Consider the following 27,769-nt stretch of genomic DNA (forward strand, 5'->3'; position numbering starts at 1 on the left):
TGATCTCCCGATTGCAACACAGAAATATTGAGAAATCTCTGTAGACTGATGGCATTTCATGCCGTTCAGCCTAATAATCTTAAACATTACGCTAGAGAATCATTCAAAGTGACTCTAAAGTAACGTTTGTGAGTTAGCAATGGTTTCTGCTGTTCTGACATCAGCTGCAGATGTGAATGAATGGCGGAACAAAGTAGTTGCTCATAGAGAAGGGTTTTAGACTCTCTGTGTTTGATTTTCTTTTTATATATACACGATTATGCTGTCGAACTGTTGTATAAATGCAATATCACATGAGTAGCAGTGCGGCCTGTGGCCTCCAGCCAACGCATGCCTCCCACCAGTGCCAATTTACAGCCACTGAACTGCTACTCGTGTGATATTGCTTATACCTACCTCCCTACCTACATACATACATACATACATACATACATATACAGTTGAAGTCAGAATTATTAGCCCCCCCATATATATAGTTAGTATATATATAATACTAACTTATTGGCTTTTTTATATATATATATATATATATATATATATATATATATACACACACACACACACACACACACAAATAAATAAATAAATAAATAAATAAATATATATATATATATATATATATATATATATATATATATATATATATATATATATTTATTTGTATGTATGTATGTATATATATATATAACTTATTATATATATATATATATATATATATATATATATATATATATATATATATATATATATATATATATAAAATACTAACTTATTTTGTATGAATGAAATGAATGGATGAATTATTATCATGTCTCATAAAACTAGTTCAAAGTTTATATTTAACTTGTATATTAAAAGAGAAGAGAGTTTTATTTAAGTCTTGACGTTTTTCACAATTTTTCAATATAATAAAAAACGTGTGTGTGTGTGTATTTAAAAGTAATTGTAATAATTTTAGATGTTTTAGTTATGCAATTCAGGAGTGTTCAGAAGTTCATGCAAAAAAAATAATAATAGTGGATCCAGATAAATATGTTCAAAATTTATTAAAACATTTAAAAGCAGCATATTGCAAATCTGTTTTTCAACTCCTCTCCACAAAAGCACCAAAACACATAAAAATGTTAAAGCTGAGTAGAATCTTTACCTTTATAAAACAAAAAACAAAATTAAAAAAAAATCCATAACCATACTTTTCTAGCATATAAACAACCCATAACCTGCTGATTTTAGTGTTACGTATCACAGATGCAATAAATAAATGAATGCATATTCAATATTAGCACAATATACAGTATAAGGCTTCACATAGAGAGAAAACACACTTAAAGAAAAGGGTCAAAACAAAATGAAAGTCCTTCAGGAGAGCTGCTGATGGAATTATTATAGGAAAACTCTCCTTTGTTTTGAAAATAGGTAAGAGTTAAATAGAGTTTTACCATTATTGAATCCATTCAGATGATCTCCAGGTCTAATTGGAACACTTATAGCTTAGCTTAGCATAGATCATTGAATCAGATTAGACCATTAGCATCTCATTAAAAATTATTTAAAGCTTGACTCTTCTGTAGTTGTAATGCATAATAAGACCAACAGAAAAATGAAAGGACGTTTGAAAGTAAAATCATCAAAACCCTTTGGTCATTTTTGAGAAAGATGCTAATGGTCTGATCAGATTCAATGATCTATGCTAAGCTAAGCTAAAAGTGTTCTCACCAGACCCAGAGATCAGCTAAATGTTAAGTTTTACCATTATCGAATCAATTCAGCGGATCTCCAGGTTTGGTGGGAGCATTTTTAGATTAGCTTAGCATAGATCATTGAATCGGATTAGACCATTAGCATCTCACTCAAAAATGACCAAACAGTTTCTATAATTTTCTTATTTAAAGCTCGACTCCTCTGTAGCTATACTGTGTACTAAGACTGGCAGAAAATGAAAGGATATTTAAAAGGGAAAATAATTGAAACTCTAGTCATTTTTGAGCGAGATGCTAACGGTCTAATTCGATTCAATGATCTATGCTAATCTAATCTAAAATTGTTCTCACAAAACCCAGAGATCAGCTGAATGTTAAGGTTTACCATTACTGAATCCATTCTGCTGATCTCCAGGTCTGGTTGGAGCACTTTTAGCTTAGCATAGATCACTGAATCAGATTAGACCATTAGCAACCTGCTCAAAAAATGACCAAAGAGTTTCTACAATCTTGCTACTTAAAGCTCGACTCCTCTGTAGTTATACTGTGTACTAAGACTGGCAGAAAATGAAAGGATATTTGAAAGGAAAATTATCGAATCACTTTGGTGCTAACGGTCTAATCCGATTCAATGCTTTATGCTAAGCTAACCTAAAAGTGCTCACACCAAACTCAGAGATCAGCTGAATGTTGAGTTTTACCATTATTGATTCATCCAGCTGATCAACAGATCTGGTGGCAGCACTTTTAGCTTAGCTTAGCATAGATTATTGAATCAGATTAGAATATTAGCATCTCATACAAAAATGATCAGAGTTTCAATAGTTTTCCTATTCAATGATTGACTGTTATGTAGTTGTATTGAAAATGTAATGAAGTTTGAAACTAAAATTATCGAAACGATTTGGTCATTTTTGAGAGAGATGCTAACAGTCTAATCCGATTTAACTATGCTAAGCTAAGATAAAAATGCTCCCGCCAAACCTGTAGATCATTTGAAGGGATTTAATAACGGTTAAACTCGTGGGAGCATTTTTAGCTTAGCTTAGCAAAGATTATTGAATCGGATTAGACCATTAGCATCTCGTAAAAAAATTACTTTGGTGTTTCGATAGTTTTCCTATTTAAAGCCGGACTCTTCTGCAATTACATTGTGTACTAAGACTGACAGAAAATGAAAGGATGTTTGAAAGGAAAGTAATTAAACTTTGTTCATTTTTTAAAGATGCTAACGGTCTAATCTGATTCAAGGATCTATGCTAAGCTAAGCTAAAAGCGCTCCCGCCAGACCTGGAGATCGTCTAAATGGATTCATTAATGGTTGAACTAAACTCTTTTACTCTAGGCGCTGTAAAATGAGTCTATTTCTAAATAAAAGTGGAGTGTTCCCTATTTAAAACAGTCTCAATTCCAGGAATAGTGCAAAAAACCCGAATAAAAACATCACAGCAGGTTCCTTCAGAAATACAGAACAAGCCTTCATTTAGTCTAATGAAACTGACAGTATATCAATGTGGATTGGGAAGGAAAATCCCATAGTAAAGGATTCATTGGGAATGCATTGATTTCACAGGGTTATACATTAATATATTGATCATATACGATCAGAGCGCAAACAGTATTTGTTAATATAATATTCGTTTCCATATTTTGTGATTCACATGGCTTCCTTCTGTACATTTATAGATGTGAATTGCATTATGGGACCTTAATCTCTACTCTGTCTAATTTGTATGTGGAAAATTCAACTCTGGCATGTAACAAAGCAAGTTTTATTGACATTTAGATATTGTATATGAAATAAAATATAGAGAATTAGGTTAGTAAAACTGCACTGTAATTTACAACACAATACAAACAATATATCACTTTAAACTATTTAAAAAATCTCAATAAAGTCACTATTTCAAACCTTTCAACATCAAAAGTTGTTATAACGTCTCATAATGCAATTCAAAAACACAAATAAATGAAACAGGAATCACAAAATACAAAAACTGCAAATATCTAGATATATTTTTACACTGACTGTCATGCATTTACCTGGATGAGAGTTTCTCTGGTGGATGAGGTTGATTATATTCAAAGTGACATCCTAAATATGGCAATATATGATTGTGATATTATTTTGTCTATTATATGATACTTCAATGCATTAATAAATGCTAAAAGAGTGCAAGAATATATCCTACAGTATTTGGTACAGCTGTGTGTTACAGGGATAGTTCACCCAAAAAAGAGTATGCACTCATTAATTACTCTCCCTCAAGTGGTTTGAAATCTGTGAGTCTCCTTAATCTGTTAAAGACAAAAGATGATACTTTGAAGAATGCTGGAAAACCGGTTACAACATTCTTCCAAATATCTTCTTTTGAGTTTAACAAAATAAAGAAACACATACTCAAAACTCATGTGTTTTTCCTACTATGGGAGTCGATGGTTACAGGTTTCCAACATTCTTTAAAATATCTTCTTTTGTGTTCAACAAAATAAAGAAACTCATAAAGGTTTGGGAAAAATACATTTGTACTCATTTACTCTTCCTCAAGCATTGCGAGTTTCTTCTGTTGAACACGAACAAAGATATTTTGAAGAATGTTGGAAACCTGTAACCGTTGAGTTTCATGTTAGGGAAAGCAAATATTATGGAACTCAGTGGTAACAGGTTTCCAGCATTCTTCAATATATATTCTCTTGTGTTCACCAAAAGAAAGAAATTTTGAAGAATGCTGGAAAACCTGTAACCATTGATTTCCATACTATTTATTTTGTCCTACAATAGAAATCAATAGTTACCGGTTTTCCAGCATTCTTTAAAACATTTTCTTTTGTGTTTAACAGAATAAAGAAACTCATAAAGGTTTGAAAAAAATAAAAAAAAATAAAAAAATAATATATATATATATATATATATATATATATATATATATATATATATATATATATATATATATATATATATATATATATATATATATATATATATATATATATATATATATATGTTTACTCATTTAGCCTCCATCAAGTGTTTTCAAGCATTTAAGTGTTTCTTTATTCTGGTAACACAAAACAAAATATTTTGAAGAATGCTAAAATACATGCAACCCTTGACTTCCATAGTATTTGTTTTTCCTAAAATGGAAGTCAATGGTTACAGGTTTCCAGCATTCTTCAAAATATCTTCTTGTGTTCAACAAAAGAAAGAAACCCAAAGAAAATATTTTGAGGAATGCTGGAAACCTGTAACCATTGACTTCCATAGTATTTGTATTTCCTACAATGGAAGTCAATGGTTACAGGTTTCCAGCATTCTTTAAAATATCTTCTTGTGTTTAACAAAAGAAAGAAACTCGAAGAAAATGTTTTAAAGAATGCTGGAAACATGTAACCATTGACTTCCATAGTATTTGTATTTCTTACTATGAAACTAAATGGTAGCAGGTTTCCAGCATTTTTCAAAATATTTTCTTTTGTGTTTAACAGGATAAAGAAAGTCATGAATTTTTACTCTTTTTTTTCTCTCTCTCAACAAGTGTTGAACACAAAAAAAGACAATTTGAAGAATGCTGGAAAACCTGTAACCAATGACTTCCAGAGTATTTGTTTTTTCTACAATGAAAGTTATTGGTTAAAGGTCTCAGCATTCTTCAAAATATCTTCTTTTGTGTTCAACAGAATAAAGAAACTCATATAGGTTAGGAAAAAAAAAACTTTTTACTCACTCTCTATCAAGTGTTTTTAAGCGTAAAAAGATATTTTGAAGAATGCGGAAACACCTGTAGCCACTGACTTCCATAGTATTTGTTTTTCCTACTATGTAACTCAATGGTTACAGGTTTCCAGCATTCTTCAAAATATCTTCTTGTGTTCAACAATAAACAGAAACTAAAACTCAAAGAAAATATTTAGAAGAATGCTGGAAAACCTTTAACCACTGACTTCCACACTATTTATTTCGTCCTACAATGAAAGTCAATGGTTACAGGTTTCCAACATTCTTCAAAATATCTACTTTTTAGTTTAACAAAATAAAAAATAAAACACAAAGTCATGAATTTTAACTCATTTGCTCTCCCTCAAGTGTTTTAAAGCATTTATGAGTTTTTATGTTTCTGTTGAACACAAAAGAAGACACTTTGAAGAAAGCTGGAAAACCTGTAACCATCGACTTCCATAGCATGTTTTTCCTGCTGTGGAACTCAATAGTTACAGGTTTCCAGCATTCTTCAAAATATCTTCTTTTGTATTCAACAGAAGACAAACTAATAAAGGTTTGAAACAAGTGAAGAGCAAGTGAATAATGACACAATTAAACCATTTTTCAGTGAACGATCCCCTTAAGTTTTTACATTTATACAGTTCTCGAGCACTTCATTGCTTCCGGGTGACTTCAGCGTTTGTAGTGTGACAGTAATCGGCAAACCTGAGATGTAATCGTGGGTAAAAATTGAAAAACTGAATCCAGATCATGTTCTGGGCATCTGAGCTCGACTGAGCGCAAGGGCCAGTTCCAGATCCTGCTCTTCTTGTAGGCGGAGTCTCCGGATTCGCTCTGCCTCCTCCCGCTGACTCTCCCGCTTGGCCCATTCTAGCTGCTGCGCCTCACTTCCGAACTGAAGCACAAAAAAACACACATTTTATTAAACCAAACACAACTCACACACAATCACTGCTGCACTAAGGGGGAAGATTATGTGTGTAAACTTGAAGTCAGAATTATTAGTCCTCCTGTGCATTTTATTCCCCAATTTCTGCTCAACAGAAGGCTTTTTTTTAAACACATTTCTAATCATAATAGTTTTAATAACTCATTTCTAATAACTGATTTCTTTTATCTTTGTCTTGATGACAGCACATATTATTTGACTTGATATTTTTTAAGATACTAGTATTCAGCTTAAGTGACCTTTAAAGGCTTAACTATGTTAGTTAGGTTAAAGTTAGGGTAATTAGGCAAGTCATTGTATAACAGTGGTTTGTTCTGGAGACAATCCAAAACAAATATAGCTTAAAGGGGCTAATAATATTGACCTAAAAATGACTTAAAAACAGGTTTTATTCAAGTCGAAATAAAACAAATACGACTTTGTCCAGAAGAAAAAATATTATAGGAAATACTATCAGAAATTACTAAATCTGTTAAACATAATTTGGGAAATATTTAAAATAAAATAAATAAATAAATAAGAGGGGCGAGGCAGTGGCGCAGTAGGTAGTGCTGGAAGGGCATCCCCTGCGTAAAAACTTGCTGGATAAGTTGGCGGTTCATTCCGCTGTGGCGACCCCGGTTTATTAAAAAAGGGACTAAGCCGACAAGAAAATGAATGAATGAAAATAAATAAGAAATAAATATGTAAAAAAATCACAGGGTGAATAATTTTGACTTAAACAAACTGTATGTGTTCAAAATTATTTACTTTACAGTGAATTTTTAAAATTATTTTTCAAATGAACAGTTTAACAAGAGATTTATTTAGATTTTTTATGCGCAATAGTTTTAACAAACAAGTTTAATTTTAAGTTTCTTTTTTCTTTGCCACGATGTAATTTAAAGTGCAATTTAAAGGCTTAACTAGGTTAATTAGATTAACTAGGCATGTATGGGTAATTAGGCAAGTTATTGTATAACAGTGGTTTGTACTATTGAAAAAAAAAAAAAAAAAAATCGCCTAAAGGGGCTAATAATTTTGTCCTTAAAATTGTGTTTAAAAAAATTTAAAACTGCTTTTATTTTAGCTGAAATAAAACAAATAAGACTTTCTCTAAAAGAAAACATATGATCAGACATACTGTGAAAAGCTTCTGCTCTGTTAAACATCATTTAGGAAATATTTCAAAAAGACAAAAATATTCAAAGGGGGGGCTAATAACTCTGACTTTAACTTTAGGTGCTATTAAAATGGCTGCCTCCTTGTTTATTTAGTTAAGTTATTTTGTTTATTTATCAGGTGCTAAAATATTGGGTACATCTAAATTAAAACAATCATGACTTTTGTCATTAGTTAACTTAAGTTAAACTTTAAAACTAAATACAAATACGATTAAAAAATAAATGAAATAAAATGTTTTTATGGGGGAAAAAACTTACTAGAAGTTTTCTGACAAAATGTGATTTTAAGTGCAAAAAAAATCAAAGTTTGCTGTTTTTGTTTGTTAATTTTTCAGTTTGGCTATATGATAAATAAGATTAAAAGGTAAAACGAATATCACATTAAAAATGAGAATTACTACTACTGTAAGTACTGTACGACTACTTTGATCCCTTTAATCTGGGGATTGCCCTTCCGGCTGCAACCCATCTATGGGAAACACCCATACACACTCATAAACTATGACAATTTTAGCCTACCCAATTATTCATATAGCAATAATTAAAAAAATAAAAGTTAAAGTACATAATGAAGATGTTACTTTAGAACCGTAAAATTATCTACATACCTATTCTAAAATAAAACAAGACTTTCTCTAGAAGAAATATATAGAAAACAGTCAAAATTTCCATTAGGTTCCAAAGTTTGCTGTTTTTGTTTGTTATTTTATTAGTTTAGCTTTATGATAAATAATAATAAAAGTTAAAGCAAATACTACAAAAAGGAGAATTACTGCTACTGTAATATTTTATAACAACATTCATTCATTTTCTTTTCGGCTTAATCCCTTCAATTATCTGGGGTCGCCACAGCGGAATGAACCGCCAACTTATCCAGCATAAGTTTTACACAGTGTATGCCCTACCAGCTGCAACCCATCTCTGGGAAACACCCATACACACTCATTCACACTCATACACTATGGACAATTTTAGCCTACTCAATTCTTCATAATAACAATAATGAAATAAATAAAGGTTAAAGTACATAATGAAGATGTTATTTTAGAACTGTAAAATTGCATTAATATCTACATGCCTATTCCAGCCAAACTAAACTAAAATAAGACTCTCTCCAGAAGAAATATATAGAAAACAGTCAAAATTTCCATTGCTCTGTTAAACATCACTTGGTAAGTATTTGAAAAATACTACATTAAAATCAAGAATTACTGCTAATGTAATATTTGATAATAACAATAAATAATAGAAAGAGTATAATGAATGCTTAAATAACTGTAAATAAAAAACATTCTATCTACAAATATATTCCTGCCAAACTCAAATAATAAGAAGATATATATTATAGGAAATACTGTAAACATTTCCATTGCTCTGTTAAACATTATTCAGCAAATATTTGGAAAAGATATTAAAGTTTCACAAGTGGGCTAATAAATTTGCCTTTACCTATAAGTATCCTGTCTATTGTACTTAAACAAATTCACTGACAACAAAACATTAAGTACAACATCATATATTTAGTCAAATGTTATGTGCTGTCATCATGGCAATCAAAGTCAGCTTTATCGTCAATTCAGCCACATGTACAGGACATATAGAGAATCGAAATTACTCTCAGACCGTAGGTGCCTTACATATAATATTAATACAAAACGTTGAGTTTTAAGAAAGAATTTACAATAAATACAATTATACATAAAAAGTAATCTAAAAATATACATAAAATGTAGTCTAAAGGATATTAAAAAAAATAATAAATATTTGTAAACAATCCAATAAATGACATTAAGGGCATATGACGAGGAGTGCAAACCAGAGTTGTGCAGATATAGAACAGATTTAAACTAAAATTTAAACTTAAAGCTATTATGATTAGAAATGTGTTGAATAAAATGTTCTTTATGTTAAACAGAAATTGGGAAATAAAATATACAGGGGGGCTAGTAATTGTGACTTTAACTGTGAACATGATGCTTTATCTTGAATCTTCACAATTTTTGTTCTTACTGCAGCAGCTCTTAAAGCATTGGGTTTGATTTCTCAGGGTGATTTGTGAAGGGATTTGTGTTCACCCAGGGTGGAGTAGGTGTTTGGTGGTTGAAACAAACACATGCAGAGAGCTCAGATGTGGTCAGCAGACCCGAGATTCACCTTACCTTCATGTGTTCAGTGCCTGGGAGAGACACCAATTACACAGCACAGCACTAAAGACTGAAGCATGACATGCAAAACACAAAGAGTCTCATGCAAACATGCTGCGCTGCAAACTAAACATGCAATATGTGAGCTCAGACTGCAAAAACGCCTTTCTTATTTAGAGCTTTTGTCTTGCTTCTAGTCAAAATATATCTAAAATTCTTAAATCAAAGAGCATTTTCTAGACAAGCAAAACATTTGATCTTCTTTACACGCATAAGGTCCTTTCATACACCGAACGCAATAAGGTGCAAGACGTGTATGGCGTGATTTGTTGCTATTGTCAGACCAGTGCAACCCTAATTTTCATGTTTTGCGCCACATTGTTTAAAGAGCAAATGCATTTGCACCACTTTGTGGACTCATGGGTGTGCTGGTCTATAGGAGGTGTGTTCAGACGCATTGTTGGCGCGTTGCTATCTCGAGGAGCTGAAATAGACGGCATGCACTAAATTCCAGGGGTTTCATTACCATGACGTAAAATGGGCGTGGCTCGGTCGGTGTTTGGGAAACGCCCCCTTAAAAAAAAACCCAATACTGAGAGGTCACCGATCATGCGCAGTACAGGTTCTTTTTTAGCGCGGTCATTTCAAACAGGATGATTATGGATAAAGAACCTACCGCGGTGGATAACGAGGGAAAAAACAATCATACAGGTTATTTGTTTTGTTTTTATAATGTTATATTTTAAAGATTTCATTAGCAAAAACAGCTGACCTCGTTTTAATCCGTTTTACTGTCTCTGGGCTTTTGTACTTCCATTTTAAACCAAATAATAATAGTTGTGGTAAGATTAACCGTGTTTTTGTAGTTTAAAATATGGTATTCAGTCATGTTTAAACAAATAAATACCACATTTTCTGTAATAAATTGTGGTTAATTTTTCTTTCTCGATCTTAATTAACATAACTCATATTTATTTTCTATTTTTATTTAAAGTCATCATACATGAAACACCTGGGATCAGGACAGGTATCTGATGTTAACTAATATAAAAGTGATCATACATGAAACACCTGAGATCAGGACAGGTATCTGATGTTAACTAATATAAAAGTGATCATACATGAAACACCAGAGATCAGGACAGGTATCTGATGTTAACTAATATAAAAGTGATCATACATGAAACACCTGAGATCAGGACAGGTATCTGATGTTACTGTATATAAAAGTGATCATACATGAAACACCTGAGATCAGGACAGGTATCTGATGTTAACTAATATAAAAGTGATCATACATGAAACACCTGGGATCAGGACAGGTATCTGATGTTACTGTATATAATATAAAAGTGATCATACATGAAACACCTGGGATCAGGACAGGTATCTGATGTTAACTAATATAAAAGTGATCATACATGAAACCCCTGGGATCAGGACAGGTATCTGATGTTAATGTATATGATATATAAAGTTTTTGGCACAAAAGCCGTGGGATCGGGACAGGTATCTTAAGTTATAACAGTATTAATGTAATCTGAGAGGTATCTTAAGTTAATTTGTTTAATATAACATACACTGACTTCACATGAAACACCTGCGATCAGGACAGCTATTTTGTACTGCATATAAAAGGCATTTGATACGAAACCCCTGCGAATACGGACAGGTATCTGAATCCAACGGCTGTTTTCACAATCTGCGCATGATCCGTGACCTATGCAAATTCACAGATAGGCCACGCCCACCCGATGACGTAATAGCGGTTACGCTGTACTGAAACCCCTGGAAAAAAGTGCCTGCTGAAATAGACCGCGCCATTGACCAAGTAAAAGCTGATCTAAAGTCCAGCACAGAGCGTTTTAGTTATGCACACACTGCTGAATACACACAGGATGCACGGCAGTACATAAACATCTTTACAGATGAAAACAAATAAAGGATTAAAATGATACAGAAATTATTATTTTCTACATAAATATATATAAAAAATGCCTCCGTGCCTTCTTCACCTTAAGGGGCTTTTTTCTGTTTGTTCATGACAATCTGCATCTGTATAACGTTAACATTGTGAGTAGTTTTATGTATTATATGCACATTTACATTTGTTTTAATAAAAACATTTTAGATTTGTCCACATGTGGGGTTGTAGACGTCTGCATCACTTTATGGGGCGAAGAAACAGGACGTGTGTTTGGATATAACTCGGTTGTTTGAGCACACTTCATTATTATTGTTCATTTATTCGTTTGCTGGAAATTAGAACTGAATTTACAAATAGTTTGGAAACAAATATTTGCGCTTAAACTAATTTAAATATGTAGGCTGATGGATGTCTTCAGTGGAGTGAGTTACCACTGTTTCCTTACTCCACCAAAGTAAAGGAATAAAGAGTAAAAGTAAAAAGAAAGTAAAGAGGCTGAACAGAGGACTGCAGGTGAAGCGTTTAGTTTTTACACTAAGGGTGCTTTCACATCTGTAGTTCGCTTCATTTGGTCTGGACCAAGGGTAATAAATGATACATTGTTGCATTTTCTGCCGTCTTTGGGTTGTTTTCACACCACACTGCTGGCTTTGGTCCGAACCAGTTGAAAAGAACCAAAATGCAGTCAAGTGACAGAATCCACATCTCTCATTGGCCAGATGTTGTTGAACATATTTCCTAAACTGCTTATTGATTGGTCAGAATTCACGTGCGGGAAAATGCCAGTGAACTCCTGCAAGTAAACAAAACCGGCAGACACAAAATGTCGCCTTTTACTATGAACGACTGCGCTGACTGATTGTATCCCTGCTTTAGACAAACTGTACATTTCGAGAATGAAGCGCGGCCACGGCTGGAAAACAATGTTTTAAAGCATCGCTCGTCACTTCAGGAGGAGGCGTGAATTAATTTAGCTAAACTGTGACATGCTCATCTTGCGGAAATATTACCAACGATCCATCAGGTAATGTTTTCCCCTTTCTCTGTTGGTAAAGCGCTGTCAACTGTGTTTTCCCCCATATCCCATAATGCACAGCGCATCAGCCTAAGGCAGCTGGATTAGTGTAAAAGGCGCAGTGCTTTTTGCGGTTGGGTCTGTTTTAGTTTGGATCATATTCTCACCACAAACGAACCGCTCCAGGGTTCGTTTGAAACCGTACCGAGACCACCTCTTCAAACAGGTCTCGTTTCGCTTTTGGTGCGCAATCGAGTACGACTGCTGCATTCACACCTGCCCAAACAAACCGCACCAAGAGGGAAAACGAACTCCAGTGCGAATAAACTAAATAAGGCAGGTGGGAAAGCACCCTTAAAGTCCACCATGTAAATAGCGAATGCACCACGGCACAACACAACTGACTCAAGGGAATATGAGATGAGTTTCTGATTGGTTTAATGCATGTTATGCTCAAAACACAAGCAGAACTCATTAAGAGAATACATTTACATTTAGTCATTTAGCAGACGCTTTTATCCAAAGCCACTTACAAATGAGGACAAGGAAGCAATTTACACAACTATAAGAGCAACAATGAATAAGTAACAAGTTTCAGGTATGTAAAGAAAGTGAAAGAAGCAAAACATTAGTAATTATTTTTATTATAATTTTTTTTGTGGTTAGTGGAGGAGTCAGAGAGGGAATTGCATATAAGTAAGGGAAGTGGAGACTAAATAGTTGAGTTTTTAGTCGTTTCTTGAAGACAGCGAGTGACTCTGCTGTTCTGATGCAGTACGGGAGTTCATTCCACCAACTGTGCAGATTGAATGCGAGAGTTCGGGAAAGTGATTTCTTTCCTCTTTGGGATGGAACCACGAGGCGATGTTCATTCACAGAACGCAAGTTTCTGGAGGGCACATAGATCTGCAGAAGTGAGAGCAGATAAAAAGGAGCAAAGCCAGAAATCGCTTTGTAAGCAAACATCAGAGCTTTGAATTTGATGCGAGCAGCAACTGGCAGCCAGTGCAAACGGATGAGCAGCGGAGTGACATGTGCTCTTTTAGGTTCATTAAAGAACAATCGTGCTGCTGCATTCTGAAGCAGCTGAAGAGGTTTGATAAAGCACAACCCTGTTAGACCATGCGCCAGGGCGCAGACTGTTTTTATTTATCCTTAACTATAGCAAAAGTGGATTCGCACTCTTAACGCTTTTGCACCATGAGCTTTAAACTTTGCACCTTGATCGTTTAAATAGAGCCAATAGAAAGTAAAAAAATCAAGCGAGTTTTTCTTTAAAACAAGCAAAATGATCTGTCAATGAGGAAAGCAAAACAATCTTGTTTTTGCTTTGAAACAACTATCAATTGTCAGGGCAGTATAGTATGGAGTGCCTCAAGGATCGCCTTTAGGCGCTTTGCTATCCACAATATACATGGTTGAGATTATTTTATTGATTTAAAAAAAAAATAATCACTTAATTTGTCTGAAAACAAGACAATTTTTTTGCTTGTCTAGTAAATACTCCTTGGTTTAAGAGTTTTTAGATATTTTAACAAGAAATTATTATTGCAGCGCAGGTCAAGCCGATGTGGATTCAGTGATATTATTAAAATATGCTTAAAATCAGGGGTCTGTTCTTCGTACGTGGATTACTCAGTTAGCTGGATTTGGATATTGACGATTTGACATGATCCAGGATCGTTTCGTTCTTCAAAGCTGATCCGAGAGTTGTTGTCATAGCAACAGTTCTGCTAGGTCAAACCTGATCGGGAGCAGGTTCAATTCATATAAACAGGATTAGATCGGCTCAGTTCAAGCAAAGATAATACAGAAAGTGTGTTCCGAATTCTGATATTTTCTTACAGTAGTAGTTATATACACTTGGGAAAATGGTACATATTTTTAAACTATATATATAAAGTTAAAGTCATTAATAAAATAAATAAAGTTATACATATTAATAAAATGTATGCAATCTGCACCCTCGAAATGAAAGTACAAAGACTGCCACCTGGTGGTGCAAAGAGAAAACTTATTGATATGAACTTTTTAGATCGCTATAGTACAAATTGTGTATAATAGAAATGCACAATATGTGACTTTTTTAAAGCAATAATACATTTCAGCAGTCATAAACATGTTTTGATAGTTTATATGCCAGTGATTTGATGCTTCACAAAAGTTGCAGACACCTTTACCAATATGAAAATGCTTTTGTAAACAACCAGTTATTCTTTACACCGATTAAAAAACGGATACTATTATAAAAAAAATATTTTCTAAATGTAGAACTAAATACATTGATTTGCATTGAAATGCATGATGAATACTCTTGTCTTGACGAATGAAAGTGTAAAGCCTGCAGCTCACAACAAATGTGGAAGGTTATTGCGTGTCATATTTAACAAGCCGTTTACTGCTAATTTGATGTAATTTTGCTCACATGGATAATTGAATATTAATCAGATGATGTCATTACGCAGCTGTGCCGTCAGCCAATCGTTGCATTGCTGATCATGATTTCGAGGATCGATAGATCTGTCCTTTGCAACACACGCAGCGATCTCAGATCAGTTTATCCAGACATTTTAATCTAATTCGCGAACTTGTTTGAAGAACCAAATTAGCGAGAGATCAGTTATCAAGATTAAAAGATCCAGGATCTGCCAAATAATCTTAGATCATTTAAGCGAGGTACGAAGAACGGACCCCAGACGTTAGTGTACATAAACAAAATGAAAATAGTTGAAATAGTTTTAAATGAAACTAATGAAAATAGTTTTTAAATGAATTTAAAACATTGTGTGTTTTCACTCAATGAAGATTTATTAATATTTCTGGAAAATGCGCCGTTTTTAAATAACATAAAAATGCTTTAATACCCTTTAAATACAGAATTGGTAAATTTATTAATAGTTATTGTTTTCTATATTGTTACACAAGTAATGTTTTAGAATCATAATCATTAAGAAATGCTAAATTCGTTTTTATATTCAGAATTAAGAAATCATTGAATGAGGTCAAGAAAACATTGCACAAGAAAGACTGATAGTAAAGTTGTCGCAGAAAATGAAAGTGTTACTTCAAACAAAAATATGATAACTGATATTAAAAATGAGATGTTTAACTGATCAAAAATAGTTCAAAAATAGTTTGAGTTTTATGAATTAATGTGCGCTTTGACTCAAACAAGACTATTTTGCCTTGTTTATGGATTCTGTAACCTAAAAGCCATTTTGATCACACTTTATAATAAGGTTTCATTAGTTATTGTATTTACTAGCATGAACTAACTTGTACAGCATTTATTAATCATAGTTTAAAATTTACCAATGCATTATTAACATCCACATTAATGCTTGTCAACATTAGTTAATGCCCAGTGAGTGACTAACAATGAAACACTGGATTATTTACTAATGTTAACTAAAACAATGACTGTAATAAGTGTATTGTTCATTGTTTATTCATGTTAGTAAATGCATTAACTAACATTAACTAATGCAACTTTATTGTAAAGTGTTACCAAATATTTTGATATGAATTTTTATTTCTTATCTGTGGAGTTAAAACGATCAACAATGCTGCACTAGTTGAATGTAGAATATAGATGCATGTAATACATGTAATTTTTATTGTTTACTTTATTTTCCACTTACTTTAACGTCTTTCTGTCTCCTTATGTTGATATGTATGCATGCACCCTGAGCTCCTGATAAAAAACTCAAAACGTCCTCGTGTTTGTGCACATTTGTCGAATAAAAATGCAGTTTTTAAAAATAACAAAACATTTTAAAAATGTTTTAAGAACCTTTAAATATTCATTTTAATAATTGATGAGTTATTATTCTCCTAATAAGTCAATCTTTAAAGTGATAACCTACCAAACACAAAAGCCTCATGCAAAAATGCAAGCTGCAGATGCACTGCAAGAAAAGTCTGCAATACGTGAGCTCAGGTCAAGCTGACCCAGATTCAGTGATGTTAAAAAAATCACATTTAACTGTTAGTGTTCATTATGCAAAATGTATCAGGGATGCTTACAGCTACACAAGTATCTCGTAACATGCTAAAAGCGATGCCATGCAATGCATTTAAAGTGCATAATAAAGAGTATGGAGTAACTGTGACACTGTGGTGAAAGCTGTTCTCACTCCATGTTAGAAAACAGGAAGCGTGTTGGTAAAGCTTCACTTTTCTAGACCAAAGAGTCATTCTGAGGTCATGATATGTTGGTAAGGTCACAGTAGTGCTTTCTTTTTACCATGCTCATTCAAGTTGTGGACATAGTAAATTATGGTTGTATATTTGCAAGAAATTGTTCGATGAGGTAAAGAAAATGTTGCGCATGAATGATTGATAGTAAAGTTGTTGCAGAAGCCTGCAGTGAAAACCTAACATAAAAACACTTTTTTACTTTACAATAACTGCACATTATGCTAAAATATGCAGACTTGGTTTTCATGAGTAGTTTTATGAATTAATACATTGTGTTTTGCCTCAAACAAGATTTATTACAATTTCTGCAAAATGCACATTTTAAATAACATAAAAATGCTCTAAAATCCTTAATACCCATTTTATTATTAATTATTAAATACTGTTTCCTAAAAAAATAAATATTACTTTAAACAAAAAGAGGTTTCATAAATAGTTTTATGAATTAATACATTGTGTTTTGCCTCAAACAAGATTTAAGATTCCTGCAAAACGCTTCAATGTGTTTTTAAATTTGCTTTTAAATAAAAAAAACTGCTACATTTTTTTATTAATAATTATTATTATTTATTAAAAACCCTTTCCTTTACTTTAATGATGGGTACATTACTTTAAATAAAGTTTTCATACATAGTTTTATGAATTATTACATTGTGTTTTGCCTCAAATAAGACGATTTCGATTTCTGCAAAAAGCACATTTGAAATAACATAAAAATGCTCTAAAATCCTTAATACCCATTTTATCATTAATTATTAAATACTGTTTACTAAAAAAATAAATATTACTTCAAACAAAAGAGGTTTCATGAATAGTTTTATAAATTAATGCATAGTGTGTTTTGCCTCAAATTAAATTTCCATAAAATGCTTAGCTTTTAAATAACACAAATGTTTTAAAATCTTTAAAAAACAGTTTAGTAATAATTATTACACTTTTGTCTTTCAAAATAAATAAACATTACCTTAAACAAAAATATGCAGAATTAGTTTTCAAATATAATTGTATGAAACGTCACAGTGTATTTTGATTTATTAAGATTTATGGAAAATGCTTAGTTTTTAAATAACCCTTAAAATAATTATTAAATACTTTACCAACAAAAAAAACAAACATCACTTTATAATTTCTATGAATGAATATATTGTGTTTTGATTGTATTTTATTTTTTAAAGATTTCTGCAAAAACCATTATTATTTAAAATAAAATAAAAATATGTTAAAAACCCTTAAAATACACAATCTATTAATAGTTGTTATAAAGTATTAAATACATTTTCCTTAAAAATGAAACAAGGTTACTTCAAACTAAAATATGCAAATATTTTTACAATATAGTCTGATTTATAAAGACCTCTCAAAAAAAAAAAGAACAAAAAATGTTTTAAGAAGCGTTTAATATACAATTTATTTAATTGATTAATTATTATTATTTATATTTGGTAGTTATATTTTAAGAGTGATAGTTACAAGGACTAGAATTTTCATCTAAAAGTAAATGTATTTTTTTTGTTGTTGTTTGTTTTTTTACTTTACAGTGGTAATATTTAGATTATACGCTCTTTTAAAGGAAATGTATGTTCTATATTATGTCTAATTTAAAATTTCAAATATATATATATATATATATATATATATATATATATATATATATATATATATATATATATATATATATATATATATATATATATATATATATAATATTTTATATTTTAATATTTAACCATTAAAACCCTGGTAAGAACATGGCATAATTAAAAAAAAATTGCAATTATTTTGCATCCAATCCTTAATGTAAAATTGTTAATCAGATACAGCATGGTTAAAGCATTAGAAAACATTAAAAATATAAAAATAAAACAACAAACACCCCCTGAGAAAAAACATACAGATACATTAAGGAATCCTATTAAGATGATAATAATGCACAAAGATAGCCAATATGTTGCAGAATAAAATGTATATTATTTATTAGAATTCAATTGTATATTATATCCCTATTAAAACCTCTTTAAACAACTACATTTTCTCTGAATAATTGCATATTGTTAACATTAACATTTGTGATCGTTGTTATAAAGCGTGCACGCTCGAAATCTGATTTTTGTTGCTTGTCGAAACTACCTATTTAAAATGAGCCAAAACAGCACAAATCTTGGGATTATTTGGGACATCATCAGATTCAAGATCATCAGTTCACCAAACTCACCACTGTTAACTGAGTGTAACTACAGATACAGTGACACTGGAGTGTTTTTAAGTGAGTCAGCTCATCAGCAAATTGCATGTCAGCTTATGTACAGACTAGCTGATCTTCATGGCTTTATATATATTTTTAATAACTTTATTTTTGCCAAAGTATTAAAAATGCAGTACATTATTGAGTTGTAGGTTTTTTTTAAAGGTCAGAAGATTACTGTTATTAAAAGAGCTCGAGTTTAATGAAAAGACTGGCGTAAAACAAACATTAGGTCTGTTTTAATCTTGAACACAGAATTTTTTCCACTATAGGACTTCCTCCTGTTGTTCCTGTTCAGCTGCATCATCAGATAACACTGACCTGAAACTGCAGGCCACTTCAAACGCTCTGTCATTTCATATTAAAAGGCTCCTATTATGCTTTTTCACTGCAAAAAAAAAAAAACAACAAAGAAAAATACCCCATGTCCTAACCTGTTGGAGGTAATGCAATACAAGTGATAACCTTCGGATCTATTTAAACTTAAATCAAAATAATGTACAGTAATGTCTTTATAATGTACTGCATGTCAAAAATAGAATTATAAAAATGTTTTTAAATAAATAAATAAATAAATAAACTTGCCTTGCCTTAAAGAGCCCTATTATGGAATTTTGAAAATGAGCTTCCATCCAGTGTGTATTACCAGCCTGATCTCACGAGAAAACGTAAGTATTTTACGTTTTGGCAGTTTAGTGGCTAATTCAAGTCGTAAGTTCAGTCGTAAGAAATTGTACGATTTTAAAAAGGAGGCGTGGCACCTAACCCCACCCTTAAACCCAACCGTCATTGGGGGATGAGCAAATCGTACTAAAATGTACGAATTAGATCGTACGAATTCGTACGAATTAGCCACTAAATGAAAAAGTTACGAATTGCCGTGAGATTGTGTTGGTATTACAGCTCTAAGACTATGTTCACACTGCAGGCAAATGTGGCCAGAATCTGATTTTTCCCCCTCATGTGACTCAGGTGATGACTGTGTGAACAGCCCAAACCGCATGGAATCTGATCTTTTCAGGTTAGATCTGTGGCACCTTCATATGTAGTCTTCAATCAGACACAGATCTGGGGCCTCATGTACGAAGACTTGCGTGGAAATCTTACTAAAACATTGCGTACGCACAAAGCTGTAAATGTGCGTACGCAGAAAAAAATTCAGATGTATGAAACACTGCGTACGCCGAATCTCACGCATATTCTTTTGTACATCCGAATGAACGTGAAACTGAGCGCAACATGCACGAGCGCAAAACCCCTCCCTGCCTCCTCCCCCGTATGAATATGCTAATGACTATGCTAATGGAAAAACCCAACGAAAAAGCAATGGCAAAAGCAAGCAAGAAGAGAAACTTTGAACAGAATGTGAATTGGAGGTGCTGCTTTCGGAGGTAGACCGGAGAAAAGCGGTGTTATTTGCAAGTTTGTTCTCCGGAATTAACAACAAAAGAAAAAAAATAGAGTGGGAGAGTTTAGCTGATGCGGTTAACACAGTTGGGTCTGAACATCGCACTGAGTGCATTAAAAAAAAAGAAATAGTGTGGTTTATATCTGTAAAATGTTGCAGCACTCTCAACAGTCTCAGTGGCGCAGCTCGTAAGACGCATGTGATCATGTTTTGACACGTTCGAGCATGAACTCGGTTCGAATCCAGCGTCTGATGAACTCTTTCTTCTTTTTTCCCCCACTACATATCAGATTTTGCCAACTATTTATCACGAGAAACACAAGTAGGAATCATCAATAAGTTTGTGCATCATATTTTATTTGCACATTTATTGAATGGAAATGTTTCTGATTCACGCATGCAAATTCATCTTCAGATAGTGTCTTTATAGCAATGTGCGTGCAGTAGATAGCTCAGATTACATTGGGAAAACAGGCGACTGCTGCAAATTGTGCTTTAATGTTTAGCTGCTCAACTGTATGGCATGGAAACCTTATTTACCTGCTGGATGAACCCGTCTCATACAGCTGCCATTGCAAGGCTCAGTCACTTTGTAGAGAGGAATTTAACACAACTGCCTCTAGGAGTCGCCAATGGAAATAAAACAGACACGCACAAAAAATGTGCGTACGCCAGCCATAAAAGCTGCAGTGAAGCTGCGCACATTCAGTTCAGTTCATTGTTAGTAAATCCAAACGTGAGCGATTCTGAGCGTGAAACCTGGCGTACGCAAAGTTTTTGTGCGTACGCAGCGTTGATACATGAGGCCCCTGATGTTTTGCAATGCGACCGCAGTGTGAACGGTTATGTCGGATTTCACTTTTGAACAATCTTTGAGCGACATGCGTCATCATTCTGTGCTGCAGACATCATCTACCCCTTAGCAGCACAGTACAAGGGCACACAGGGCGATTCCAGTATCACAGAAAGTTGGTTGTTCATGTTAAAAACGATTTTGAAGGCAAAGCTGATGCTTGTTAACTAATCTGGTTAACGATTGAGGCACGGGTTGATCGCGATGCAGAGAAGCGTCGTGAGTGTTGCGGAAAGGGGATCTGTGTGCAGAGGAAGAACTTTCTCTCCAAGAGAAAAAAGGCAGGCGCTCGAGCACCCAAACCCCGCTTCTGCACGTGTCTGCTGTTTGTAACGAAGTAAAATTAAATAACTCTGCAAACAGCGATAAACCAACTCCGCCTTCACAGCTCAGTCTGCGGCTGCTCATTAACCCTTGATGAGTTCACTACACAAGTGGTCAGAGCGCCACGCACTGCAGTTGTAATAAACCACAAATGATCAGTGTTTTTTTTTTATTTTAGGTCTCAAATGCCAAAATACACATTAGTATTAGCAGAACAACCCTTTACAGTTCATGAAATGCACCTTGGTTGTCTGTGAAAAGGGTAATAATCATATAAGCATGATCTGACAACGTGGTTACTCATGCAGCACTCACGTGTGCGTAATTAGACATTTTGTGCTCTCCTTAATACACTTTCACGCATGCGGGTCAGTTTGGGACCATGATCTGTTCATGCAAATCTGATGTTGGCCACATTAATAAAAGCAGTGTGAACATTCATGCAAAAAAATCAGATCAGAGAAAAAAAATCTGATTTGAGCACTAAGCCTGGCAGTGTAAGCGTAGCCTAAGTGAATGCAAACATCCAGCTGAGGGCTAAATCTGAAAATACACCCCGTTTAAAAATATTGATTCCTTAAAGAAAACTCAGAGTCATTTAAATGATTCCTCGTTCGTTTGGATCTTTTGCCTGTTTGTATCAATGTTGACACCAAACAATACCAAATATGAAGTGCCGGATCCGGTAAAACGGGAACGCTCCTTTCCCTTTAAACACTAGTGGAGTGTGTGTGGGACTGATCATGACTGAAGATGAGTAATCATTAATGAGTAAATGTTCTGGTGATTACTGCAATAATCTACCCTGTGTGAGCTGTTTGTTAATGGATGGACCAGAAAAGACTATATATGTATGGGACTTTGTCAAAGCTTTTAACCCAGATTTAACTCTTCTACAGCCTACAGCTAATCAATCTGTCAGATTCTGGAGTGCATTACAGTTCTGAAGAAAAATAACATAAAAGATCTTAAAGCTAACAAACACATTTATAGATATGGTATATTAGTATAATTTCCCTCACCTGGGAAATGGAGGCAATTTGAATGGTTTGTGAGCACAATTTAGTGCACACAGCATGCCAGATCACCTGATATTTGTAAGAAATAAGTCCAAAAGGCAACTGACTGTGTAAAGCCACATAAAACAAAAATATGATGTATATGCTGAGTTCAGCAGCTAATCAGCCGGAATCAGCTGAGGTGAAGTGACGGCGACCAGCGAGACCCAGCTCTTACTCAAATGGCCACGCCCTTAATATTGCAAACTTAATATAACTCAATATAAATGAAACGGATGAGTTATAAAAAAAACATTTCACCTCCCTCACAGTTGTCATGAAGGGTAATGTTAGCTGTATGAATCAAAATCGTTCTTTGTATCAGGCTGTAAACACTTTTTGTTTTTGCTGTAAAGATGGCCAGTTCAACAGTGGACTCTATAGAAGTATGCTCTATTATTGAGCCAGGACTAGTGGAATTTCGATGAATTGCAAATTCAGTTCTGTATTAACTTCACGAGGGAAAGCGGGAGCTTGCCGACTGGTTTACACCCATAAACAAACAACTAAAACACAGTAAAAATTTGGACAATAATTTTGACTTCAACTGTATGCCTATTACATATCCATAATACACTGTGATACAGCCTGGCTCGGATCGTATCGCTTTCTCACTACAATCGATTCGCTCCACAGTTCGTTTCAATCGAGCCTTGACCACCTCATTCAGGCAATCTCGAACTGAATGTTTTGGTGTGGATCCGAGCGCGATTGCTGGTTTCACATATGCCAAACAAATCGCGCTAACTGGGAAAACACGGCAGGTTCAGAAACAAAAGTCTGACGTGGAAGCACCCTAAAACTCCTTCAAAATTTAGGGAAAAAAAAAGAATACATTATTTCAGATAAAAACGTAATAAATCAATAAATATACTTGATCATCTTTGTATTTGTATTGCATGCAATATAGTCTTCTGCAGTCATATGATCCCAAAAAAAATAATAGCGCACAGGACATAAGAACTATTTCTGCACAAAAAAGAACACTGTACAGTACACTGAAAAAAAATAACTTTATTACTTGGAGCTTTAGATTCTAGTCCAAAATATCTAAAACCTCTTTAATCAAGAAGGATTTTCTAGACAAGCAAAACATATTTTGTTTTCAGACATTCATTCATTCATTTTTTTTGTCAGTTTAGTCCCTTTATTAATTCGGGGTCGCCACAGCGGAATGAACCGCCAACTTATCCAACCAGTTTTTATGCAGCGGATGCCCTTCCAGCCGCAACCCATCTTTGGGAATCATCCACACACACACACTCATACACAACAGACAATTTAGCCTACCCGATTCACCTGTACCGCATGTCTTTGGACTGTGGGGGAAACCGGAGCACCCGGAGGAAACCCACACGAAGTCAGGGAGAACATGCAAACTCCACACAGAAACGCCAACTGAGCCGAGGTTCGAACCAGCGACCCAGCGACTTTCTTGCTGTGAGGCGACAGCACTATCTACTGCGCCACTGCCTCGCCTCTGTTTTCAGACATAAAATGTCAAAACTACATTGGTTTGTCCTTCAACCAAGCAAAATAATCTTGTTTTTGCTTTTCTTACCCTATTTGCATGATTATTTAGCTTTTTTTAAGGAAAAATTCACTCTATTTTGACATTATTTCTGAAAACCAAACAATATATTTTTTACTTGTCCATATGTTGCTTCTGGATTTAACAATTTTAGATATTTAGACAAGAATTACTCTACAAAACATAAAAAGGGATTTTTTTGCAGTGTATCGATACCAAATCCAATTAAAATGACAGTACTAAAAAGAGAATGAAACACATTGTGGAACGACATATAAGCAAATGAATGATGCATAAATGATTACTAAATTATAAAGCGAGGCATGATTTTGGCAAAAGCACGTGCGGCATGACACAAATGGACAAAATCGAAGCGGTGGCAAATATCGGGATGAAGCAAATGCAGCTACAATGGAAGACAATAAACAGACAAGGCTAGCTAGAGGACGATCAGACGGTGGGTTTGACACTGCACTTACAGCTCTAAATTCTGTGGATGGGTTTACAGCAGACCGTAACCCTGAAGACCCTCGTTCTGTGTGTGTCGCAGCACCAAACCCTTGATTATGAACCACTGAACCACTATTCGTGACGGACGTATTCTTCCCTGAAACTGTCAGAGAAAACAAAGATGACACCCAAAGACCTACAGAACAGCTCAGATACAGGAAAGATCATTTAAGAGCAGGTCATCTGGTATTTTAAAATGTCTAAAAATTGTGCTAGAATCTCTTAGAACCGGTTTAAATGCATCTGATCGCAGAAAACATTGAATGTTTTCATTTAGAAGAATCATTTAGATTCAAGCTCTGACTTAAGCTCTGTAAGCCCCTCTCCCTTCCACAAGTCAGCTCTAATTGGTCTATTTCATAGAAAGGAAACACCCATATTAGGGTGCTTGTATGTTGTGGGAGAGGGGAGCCTATGCAAATGAGTTACTTTGATCATGTTAACACAGATCAGTAGCAGGCGAAATATTCAATAATATAATGACTTGTTTACTTGATTCAGAAATGATTCTTTCTTTTTAAAGCTGATATATTTATTTATTATGCCCTTTTTTGATTAACAACATTGAAGGCAGTTAACACTGAATGATATATATTAATAAGATATTTTTTTAAACCCATATGACCTGCTCTTTACAAAACCAAGTTTTTTTTTACTGCAGAATTGAATTGAAAGCAACTGAACTTGTCCATTCATTTATACAATACTTAATTTAATATATACAGAAATAATAAAGAGGGTTGGCTAATGATTGGTAGTAGGGATGCACTGAATTTTTCGTCACAAAAGGTCAGTTTTCGGTTGGGGGAGAAAAACACATACTAAAAAAATCCGTAAATTTGCAGTTTTCCGTATTTTGTTATTCATGTTTTTATTTTTACTAGTTTGTTTCTGCTTTTTAATTGGATTATGGGAGCTTGATCTTTCTTTTAACAACTTTTAACCTTGAAAAGCTTGAAAAAGTGACTTTTATTGACATGTTTATTGACAATAGTTTGCAGTGCAATATTGTCTGGGTTGGTGTGTGTGTGTGTGTGTGTGTGTGTGTGTATATACATACACACACACACACACACACACACATATATATATACACATATATACATACATATATATATACATACATACATACATATATATATATATATATATATATATACATACATACATATATATATATATATATATATATATATATATATATATATATATATATATATATATATATATATATATATACATATATATACATATACATATATATATATATATATTTGTAAAGCAACTCATGTACTGTGTTGTCATTGATATTATAATAAACTTTAATAGGTAGAACTGTCCAAGATATGAATTAAAGCAAGTGATGCATCAAAGTTTGATAAAAAAAAAAAAATCTTGAATGGTTATAAAAATCCCTATAATCATTAAAATAATTGATAAAAATAATTAGTTTATAAATCTTGAACTATATTAATGATTTGACGTAGTTTCGGAAACTTCCTACTTCTCTGTTTATTCGTCTGACTTTACAGTGGGTTTCTTTTGACCGCCCCCTGTCGTTTTAAAGAATATCTCAAAGGCGAACGCGTCAAGTATAAAATCCTCGTCCATTTCGTGAGGTGCACGCACAGTCAGTGGAGGTGCGTGACACGGATTTTAACCAACGGCATCCATAATTTCGGTTTCGGTGTAATTGTCATTTTGGTGCATCCCTAATTGGAAGTCAATAATACATCCACAATGAAACTGCTTTAATAAAATTGAGTTGCTTTCATCAATTCTGCAATGATCTAGATCAGTGTTTCTCAACCATGTTCCTGGTGGACCACCAACACTGCATGTTTTGGATGTCTCCTTTATCTGTCACACCCGTTACAGGTCTTTCAGTCTCTGCTAATGAGCTGAAGATCTGAAGGTGTGTTTGGTTAAGGAGACACGGACAATGTGTGGAACTGGTCCTCCTTCAGGAACGTGGTTGAGAAACATTGCTCTAGATGAATAAGACGTTCACAAACTGGAAAAAAGCCTTAAAATGCAGGAAACCCTTGATATGTGAGGGGGGAAAAGTGACATTATTAAAGAAACAGAAGAAAGCAAAATGTAACCGTTAGTTTGGAAATAGACAGGTGATTTACTTTCACATCAGTTCAGATGCTCCATCAGAATCCAGCTAATGTGTTCAAAAAGCTTCATCCACACAGTTCAACATACTTGCAAATAGTGAGGGGAAAAAAGTATATTGCTAATTCGATTAAATGGTAACATTTTAAAACAATGCCTCATTAGTTAACACATTACCAGTCAGGGAATAGTCATTAATCTAACAACATACACTGAAATAAAATGTTAAAAAAAAGTGATCACACCCATATATATAAATATATGGCAAATAGATAAAATTATATATCACCTCACTTGATTTACATCACCGCATTACCTTGTTAAAAAATGATTACCCAAATATTGACAAAACACTTTAATTTTATTACTTGCAAACTGAATTAGCACGCACTAAAATAAAACAACGTTTACATATTAGAGTCATTAATTGCATAGTGCGTCTTCTTGGCTCAGTACCATGTCTTTAGCCCCTTTCACACAGTGATACCGGTAAATATCTGGAAAATTTCCGCACAGACTTTACCGGTATTTTCAAAAAAGCACTGTTCACACAGGCGAGGATGTTACGGAATTTTTCCAGAAAAGACCGTTCACACATCCATTACAAAATACTGGTAAATTCTGACATCATTCACCACAAATGAGCTTTAAACGGCTGCGCTTGTATTTGTAAACATTTGACTACATCATAAACTCTGTGGATGATCAATATTGTGAACAACTTCCGCAGGATCACTTTCGCATGTCGAGATGTTCATAATATGTGCGTGTGCAGGCGCTCACAGGCTGTTTCACGGGCACACGCAAAGCTTGAAGGTAAACAAACAGCGGCTTATCATAAGCATCTTATCGATGATTATTTACACAGTTGGCATTAAGAAGAACATATAAACGTGATCTGAC

The 27,769-nt window shown here is 33.7% G+C and overlaps 1 protein-coding gene and 1 long non-coding RNA gene across 4 annotated transcripts in view; one reads left to right on the forward strand and one right to left on the reverse strand.

Annotated features, from left to right (window-relative positions):
* Positions 1-1,018: 1,018 nt before the first annotated feature.
* On the forward strand, positions 1,019-4,312 carry LOC141379148 (uncharacterized). Its single transcript, XR_015479238.1, has 2 exons — positions 1,019-2,115; positions 3,115-4,312. It is a non-coding gene; the product is annotated as an uncharacterized LOC141379148 (long non-coding RNA).
* The window catches only part of eps15l1b (epidermal growth factor receptor pathway substrate 15-like 1b), a 101,435-nt gene continuing 74,687 nt past the window's right edge, over positions 1,022-27,769 (reverse strand). For 2 of the 3 annotated variants that reach the window (XM_087241655.1, XM_087241653.1), the window contains 2 exons: positions 4,720-6,316; positions 1,022-1,463 (listed from right to left, as the gene is read on the reverse strand). In XM_087241655.1, coding sequence (XP_087097781.1) covers positions 6,306-6,316 — 11 coding nt within the window. In that variant the 3' untranslated portion in view covers positions 1,022-1,463; positions 4,720-6,305. Of the gene's footprint in view, positions 1,464-4,719; positions 6,317-24,714; positions 24,849-27,769 lie in introns of all 3 variants that reach the window. The other variant, XM_087241651.1, reaches the window with a different exon arrangement.

The sequence above is a fragment of the Danio rerio genome, chromosome 2 (assembly GCF_052040795.2).
Source record: "Danio rerio strain M-AB ecotype USA chromosome 2, GRCz13ab, whole genome shotgun sequence".
Classification (NCBI taxonomy): Eukaryota; Metazoa; Chordata; class Actinopteri; order Cypriniformes; family Danionidae; genus Danio; species Danio rerio.